At 52.8% G+C, this 7828-nt stretch overlaps 2 protein-coding genes across 2 annotated transcripts in view; one reads left to right on the forward strand and one right to left on the reverse strand.

Annotated features, from left to right (window-relative positions):
• CDH23 (cadherin-related 23) overlaps positions 1-7828 on the forward strand; it is a gene marked incomplete at its 5' end in the record, with an annotated part of 131001 nt that overhangs the window by 112679 nt on the left and 10494 nt on the right. Inside the window, 2 exons of the mRNA XM_010012102.1 lie at positions 6618-6678; positions 7069-7217. Coding sequence (XP_010010404.1) covers positions 6618-6678; positions 7069-7217 — 210 coding nt within the window. The remainder of the gene's footprint in view (positions 1-6617; positions 6679-7068; positions 7218-7828) is intronic.
• On the reverse strand, positions 5-421 carry LOC104403835 (chromosome unknown open reading frame, human C10orf105). Its single transcript, XM_010012101.1, has one exon. It carries the CDS (start codon positions 419-421, stop codon positions 5-7), a length of 417 nt encoding a protein of 138 aa, XP_010010403.1.

Below are 7828 nucleotides of genomic sequence, written 5' to 3' on the forward strand. Positions count from 1 at the left end.
AGGGTCACATTTTGGTGGACTCCATGATGTCCCAGTTCTGGCTGGTGAGGGAGCTTTTGGGGCAGGCAAGGTGTCTCTGGGACACTGGCAGACTCCTCCTGAAGGTGCTGACGGAGCATCGCAGGGAGCCCAGCCGCTTCCAGAGCCTCAGCTGGGGCTCACTGGCATCGGCTGGGTGATGGGGCATGCACTCCCGGGGCCCAGAGCGGGACTGGTCCAGCGCCACTGGCTTGCAGAGGGTGACAAAGACGAGGAAGGTCGCCAGGAGGAGGAACATGCAGACAAGTGCAACAATGACAAGCAGCGGGTCTGCTGTCTTGGGGGTTGCAGGGCTGGGTGGGACTAGTTCAGTGGTTGAAACCAGAAGCCCAAGGAGAGGCGTGGTAGGAGAGGTCCCATTGCCAGTGTCCTCTGTGCTCATCTTCCCTGCAGTGCACAAGGTAACACAATCGACATGGGTGATTACCATCTAGAAGCTGGACAGACAGCCACCCTCTGTCTAGCCTGATGGATTTTTGGCTTGCCTTGATGTCCAAGATCCTCTCAGCCATGTTTTCTGTGACACAGTGGGGTAGGAGGAGTTTGTCTGTTTTGCCAGGAGGCAAAGCATAGAGGTGGGATTTATACCTGCAAACACTGCCCTGAACTGAAGAGCTAAACTATTTGGTAAAGAAATCTAGTACATGTAGTACTATGTACATATTGTACCATGGCCCCAGTGATGATGCATGTAGGGAACATGCACACATGTTGCATGAAGCTTTTCTGGAAGTGATAAATAACCATACACTAGAGACGGTCCGAAATCTTCCCCTCTGAGCTGCCTGGGTTTGGTTCTTCGCTATTCTCCAGAAATGTGGGTTTGTTGAATTGACTGTCATTTGTGTTTTTATGATTATGCCCTCTCCACAGAGAAAATGGATAGTTGGTTGAACATCTGCCCAGATAAGCCCTCATCAAGCTGTATTGCACTATTTGTTGGTTTTCTGTTGGTTGGTTTTTTCAGAGATGAGGTGTAACACTGTCACCATGCTTGTGCCAAAAATCCTCGTGTTTGGCATTTTGCTGACCTCATTTCAAGCTCAGACATGTTGTGGGTTTCTCAGCCAGTTCTGCAAACAGTGATGCAAACCATCTCCCCAAAGCCTCATCAGTAAGAGCTCTTACTGAACACCTGATGGCTGACTTACCAGGTCCGATCTCCCCAGCTTGCATCCCCAAAGCAGTCTGCACCCATCATTTTGCTCTCAAGCACCCTCCTGCACCCATTCACAGAGGTCAGCATCTCTCCAGCTCAGAGATGAGGGTTGGGGAAATATTGCTGTGCCAGCCCTCTGCAATGCAACAGCCCGGCTTGGGCCTTGGTACTCTAGTCTGTATGCTGGAGGTAAAGCTTTATTATTCTGACTTTCCTACAGAGAGGTGGGAGTTAGAAAAGTGAGAGCTGTTAGACTGGTCTGTGGCCAGGCAGCCTCCTGGCAAGGATGGATTTCTACTGAGACCATTTAAAATTAAGAATTTAGGAGGGGAAAGGAAGGGCTGCAGGGACTGCCAGGGTCTCTGGGTCTGTTCTTGCAGCTGCCATCCGAAAGCCACACAGGTTTGCATAGGCTGCAGCCAGACGTTCACCATAAAGCATTCAAAAAAGGGGAGCTGAGACACCAATGACCTGTTTTTAATCACTATTTGGAAACTATGAGACATCGTGGTGGCGATGAGCCTGGTGGAAAGAAAGGTGATGTGTCAGAACAGACAAGCGTTTCTCACTGTGCCCATCCAAATTACTCAGGCGGAGACAACCTTAAGCAAACACTCTGAGAGCTGCCAGGCCGAGAACTCAAAGGTTAGGGAATCCTTGAATTTGGGTTGTCTTTGTCCCTGCCATACCCCCTGTATAAGGGTGCATGTAGGTGAGCTCCCAGCTCTGGTTTGCCAGGACCCTGCCTTGTCCCAGAGAAAACAGATTGCTCCTGCATGATCCATGCTCCTCCCATTGCAGGCAGTGACCTGAGATACAGAGGGAATAAGGTCAGAGGCTTCCACTAGAGATTGGTGCTGGGTTTGAGGCACCTGGGAGGTGTGATTTATTTCTAGAATACTTTGTATCATCTGAGCTTGAGCATTCAGAGCCCTGTTGGCAGCCTCAGGGAAAGGACTGTAGCAGCCTGGTCAGAGCTCAGAGGCTTTGGGGAGATGTGGCTGCTTTCATCGCTCAGAGTCAGAGCTCAGAGGCTCTGGGGAGATGTGGCTGTTTCCATCGCTCAGAGCCAGGTCTACACTCAGAAATGGGAAATACAAAAGTAAGTGGGTCAGCATATGAGAACACTTCAGTCCGGGTGAATCCCTGTGCATACTTCAAGCAGGCTCAGGGGGCCAGGGCTTTTGTCCCTTCCCCTAAAGAGGTGTTTTCACCTCTCCTTGCCTGGTTCAGCCCCTTCCCTCCCAGCTTTTGGAGCAGAGCAGCCACTGGCAGCCTCAGCCATCCCAAGGACCCCTCTGTGCCATAGGCAAGCTGCTCCTGTGCACTGCCTGGGCATGAAAACCAGCAGGCAGGGCTCCTGCTTACTGCACGCACCAAAGGCAGCCTGAATTAAGGTTACCACAGCTACCTTAATTCTGGCATTTACTGACCACATGTGGTTTGGCTTAGTAACCTTATATTGTTCATTAAGAGCAAGTTGGGAGGCCTGAACAATTTCTTCAGGTTGTTTTTTGCTCTGTTGGTGGCAGCTGTAGGGTTTTTCTTTTACATCCAGCTGACAGTGTCCCTTAGAAACTCCTCAGAAGAGATCACACTGATGTTTCTCCAGGCTTTTTCAGCTATGCCCTCTTCTCCTCTAGCTTACCAGCCATCCTCTCCTCACACTCAGCTCCGCTGGCAGAGGTGTGGCCCCAGAGAAGGTCCGGGCTTTCCCTCACCTAATCTCTAAGACCTTTCGGAAAAAGAGCCAAGTACATGTGAGCAGTGACTCCTTTTTAGGGACGATAGGTTTTCAGTGTATTAATGTACATAAAGCTCTCCCCCTCACCTCCTGCCTGAGACAGAGCTACAGCTGTTTCAGCAGAATTTCAGGAAAAAAAAAGCCACCAAAACTGTGGTCCTACCAGCAGAAAGGTCAGGGCATGGTAAGAGCAGCACTTCATTTGCCCATGGCACGTGTGTAGTGAGGGCTTCCCTCCTGCAGGGTGGGAGCTTGGTGCCTTTCTGAAGCATGGCAATAGATCAGCTGCCCACAGTATTTTGTACCCACTGGCCAAGCTGCTTCCTGCATCCTTGTTCATAGCAGTGCCCCTTCTCAGCATTGCTGTTCCCACCCAAGCCCCACATTATTAACCCAGATGGGTTATTAAGAGGCTTGCCCAGCCTGGAAACCCACCCCCCAGCAGGATCATCCCTGCCTGATCCAATCTAACATGAGATATCCCCACAAGTACTCCAGACCCAGCACTGGGCATGAGGCAGCCAAGGAGCAGAGGGAAAGAAGAGAAATTGTGAAAAGCAAAATGTTCCTGAGGAGAGTAGAAAGGAAGAAGAAATTATTCTTGTGTGTGAGCAGCAAAGAGCTTTATTCTGCCCAGCACCGGGTACTGCCTGCCTGGCCTGGCCCAGCTGCATAGTTTGGCAGGAGTTTTTCCATATGCTCTCTCTCCCTTTTCTCAAACTCCTGCAGAGAAAGAAAGGGCTGTTTTCAGGCACTTCTGTGCCTATAATACAGCTCAGATGAAAAGCAGCTCTCTTTCCCCTCTCCATCTTGCTTAGCAACACTTTTCTGGAGCTTCCCAGCTTTTCCCAATTCACTAACTCTTTCTGCTCACTTGCAGGACTGCTGGAATTTACCACAGACCTTACTGACCCGGATACTTGGGTACTGAAAGCAAAGGGCTATAAGTGATGCTGTACCCTACCACCCTCACTGTTAAGCAGCAGTGCTGCACCCGCATGACTTTCCCCTTCTCCCAATCACTGGGATAGACAAAGCAACGCGATGGGAAAGGGGGGAGGGATGCCTGACTTCATACTCACCCCAAACTCCGCGTCTCCCCTCTCCACCCCGTTTGCAGCCCTTTCCCCAGGCAGCTGCAGGGCTGCGGGATGGCGGCACGTCCCCGGTGTCTTGCTCGCCCCTCGGGGTTAGCCTGAGCGGCCAGCGGTGGGTTTGCCACGGGGCTTTGGGCTCCCTTTCACCGGCTGGCTGAGCTCCCGCACGCCTGCCTTGAAACGCCGCTGCCAGCCCCCTCCTCCCTTTTGGAGGGCAAGGGAGAGTGGGAGAGAGCTGGCAGCCAGGCTGGGGACAGCCTGAGTGTGCAAAGCCAAGGGGCACACCGAGCCCCCGCCAGGGCTTTGCCAGTGCGGCGGTGCCCCGCGGCTGAGCACCACAGGGACGAGAGGTTGAGCCCCCCGAGGTGCATTTCCCTGGGCTTTGCCGCTGCGAGAATGCTGAATGGTACAGTCGTGGTGGGCCGAGCCCCCTGTGCCGGGGAGGGGGCTGCGGGCTGCCAGCCACATGCCTGCTTCCCCTCTTCCCAGCAGCTCTGCACCAAGCTGCTGGCTTTTCTCCCTTCCCTTTATTCCCCAGCTCCTTCCCTCAACTTTTCTGACCCCTTTCCTGCAGCTGGGGGTGTTTGAAAGGTAGCCTTAAGAGCAGCCCACTCACTAGCAGGGGGACCAAGCAGGCTGGAGGCATCCAGCACTCGGCTGCACAAGGAGCCTTTCACCTGCAGCAGAAAGCTTTTCTCCCACCACTTGTGCTCGAGTGCAATTGCTTTCCAAGTTTGGGACAGTCTGTCAAAGTACTGCATCTATTCTAGGACCTCAGTGGGTCAAACCAGCAGTAACTAAGCTTTTTCCAGTCTGCAGGCTGGGAGGAGCATGCATTGATTTAATGCAAACTGGTTTTTTTTTCTTTTGTTAAATAAGAAACAAATACCTGGTTTATGTGCTGGAGCTGCCTGCAGCAAATGCTTGGTAGGGTGAGCTGGGAAAAGGATGGCTAAGGGGGGGTTTGCAGGGTGCAGTTCACTCATCAAGTTGAAAATCTTTCCATTTGCTCACCTTGAAATGCGTTTTTCCCAGCACAGCAGGGCAGGAAATGGCACAAAAAGCAGCAAAGATTTGTCTTCCATCCCATCCCATCCCTTAGGTCTCCCTCTCATGGCTGCCACCTCAGCAGGGTGTTCAGGTCGATGAGATAGCTTTTCCCGTGCCAAGACTGCCAGTCTGCCTGGGCATCTCTTGCCTGCTGGTGCAGGACACATCCATCACATGGAAGAACACAGCCCAGCTCCTGCCCAGAAATGGCCTTGGGGAGACTCAAGGGTGGAAGAGATGGCGTTGGTGAGGAAAACAGTGTGTATGTGGCACAGGGGTGGGAAATCCAGTTAGTTTGCAAGTGCAGGGGTCAGCATTTTCTAAGGTTTCTGATGGCACAGATTTACTTAGTGGAAGGGAACAGCAGCAGTTCAAGGCATCTCAAAACTGCATTTCAGAAGAGCATCTAATATGCCTTCAAGTGGTATATGGGGCTGTGGATGAAAGATAGCCCAGGACTTTAAAGCTGAATCCCATTGCCTCGCTGTTTCTGTTGCACATGCATCCTTTGCAGCAACCCCTCCTCTTTTCAGTGCAAGTCTGGGTGCAAACCCTCATGTGTCAGAGAAAAGGAAACCACTGGGTATTATTTGCAGGGAGAAGATGCAGCAGCAGGTGCTTTGCCAGGGGAAGCAAGTGGAGAATAAAGGCTAAGGCATTCCTCATGTCCTCGCCCCGGTGATTTGCGAGCAGCCACCGCAGCGGTTGTGCTTTGGATGCTTTGTGGGAAGTGGTTTCTGTGGAGGGGAGATGCAGTGGCTCCGTGCCAGCCGGGGAGGAAGCCCCGGCCCCGCTGTCCCTGTCTGGGTCCCGCTTCCCAGCTGCCGGGGCCGGCGGGGTCCTGGCTGGGGTTTGCGGGGAGAGCGCTGCAGTGTTGTCCAGCGACACCAGAGGGGACCCGTGGCTTGGGTTTCCCAGGGCGGGTGGCTGATACGGTACGGGCACGGACTGTGCAGTGCATCACAGTTAAGGGCTGCTCCCACCCTCTGGTCGGGGTCTTGCAAGGACTCAACAGTGTCCAGACCACCAGCATACTCTAGGCTGGTTGCATTCATGTTTCTTTTGGTAATTTTTACATACTCTGCTGTTGATTGACTTGCCCTGCATTGTGGGCTGCGTGCCCATCAGGCACGGGACCAGCTCTCCCTGCCCAGCTCAAGCCATTTCTGTGGACAGGGAGGCTCCATCCCCAGCAGCATCTCCAGTGGGACAAGCATTGGTGTGTGAAGCAGGATCGATGGAGGCTTCTCCACCAGCACACTGACCCACAGGATTCATGGCATGGTCTTCAGGCTCAGCTCCCACCCTGAGCCCATCAACCTGGCAGCTGAGGGTTCCCAAGCCCATTATCCCTGATGTCTGGTGTCAAGGGGAGGGTAACTTATTTTGCTTTGCAGTTTGTAAGCTCCCTGGCTCAGGTGGAGGAGCAGGATGTCCAGTCTCGGCCGCATGAGAGGACTTGTCATGGTCTGGAAATCTCTGCACTCTGCAATCAATTCTCGTTCACCGTTTTTCTTTTCTCATAAAGGTGAAAGCCACAGATGCAGATGAAGGCATCAATGGGAGAGTATGGTACAGGATTGTCAAAGGTAAGTCCAGATGCCCCTTCATGCATTGGTGAGTTTGTACCAGACTCTGGCCAGTCGTGCACACAGCTTCAGGAGGTTGCACTCTCCATCCTTTTGCACTTTGCAGTCCACAGAAACATCCCCTCCACCCTTAAGCAACACGTTAACATTAGGGTTAATTGCTGGGGGATGATTTGTCATGGATGGACACCTAGATGCCGTAGCTTCTGACTTGGCCAGGGCCAAACCCTGAAGTAGCTAACCCTGATATAGCTGGAGGTGATGGGGCTTGGGTTTTACTCAATCATCTTTCTCCAATGTAGCTTCCTCTGCATGTCTACAGGACTGATGCAGTGGTGGTGGGCAGCATCCATTTCATTTCTGCTCCCCTCCCTTCCCCTTCCCCCCTAGGAAACGAGCACAACAACTTCCGCATCAATCCCAGCACTGGGCTAGTGATGCGAGGCGTGCGGCACCTCGACAGGGAGCAGAACTCCTCTCATGTCCTGGAGGTGGAGGCCTACAACACAGAACAGGGACCTATGAGGAGCTCTGTGCGGGTAAGTACCTTGCAACCACAGAGGGGTGGACAGCAGGGCAGGGTGGTGGAGGAGTTAATGCAGAATATTCAGGATGCTTCATCAGAGGGCAGTCCTTTCCAGCCCTTGAAGGCATGCAGGAAGTTGGAGAAATCTGGTATGGAAATGCTGATGGAAAGTCTCCGGGGGCTGTCTGTGGGTGGAGAAGAGCTTGTTGGGATCTTTTTTGGGTTGGTTGGTTGTTTATTTTTCTTCTTTCCTGTGACATTTCAGTGCAATAAGGCTGCTAAGTGGTGTGGCAGGAGTGTGTGGGGTGGGCCAGCCACTGTCGGAGGGAGTCCTGCTTGCCCAGCGAGATGTGGCTCTACTGCCAGGAGGAAGAGAGCCTCAGCCTCAGCCTGTTGAAAGCTGTTTCTCCTGGCCAGGCATCTATTTAAATAAGCCAGGACCCAGTGGCAATAATCTTTAGCAGTGACACACCAGCTTCCCATGGTTCCCACAAACCCAGCCCTCTGGTTGCATCTATTTTTAGACCCACTGGTGGGGTGGGCTCTGGCCAAGCGTGACATGCCCACAGCACCAGCAGCAAATAGAAAACCAGGAGGATAAAGGGCAATCCCTGGGGAAACAGC

Source organism: Nestor notabilis, unplaced genomic scaffold, assembly GCF_000696875.1.
Source record: "Nestor notabilis isolate BGI_N333 unplaced genomic scaffold, ASM69687v1 scaffold9453, whole genome shotgun sequence".
NCBI classification, from domain to species: domain Eukaryota; kingdom Metazoa; phylum Chordata; class Aves; order Psittaciformes; family Psittacidae; genus Nestor; species Nestor notabilis.

Excerpts from the sequence above, each read along its gene's own strand:
- LOC104403835 (XM_010012101.1), bottom strand. The coding sequence starts at position 421 with ATGAGCACAGAGGACACTGGCAATGGGACCTCTCCTACCACGCCTCTC.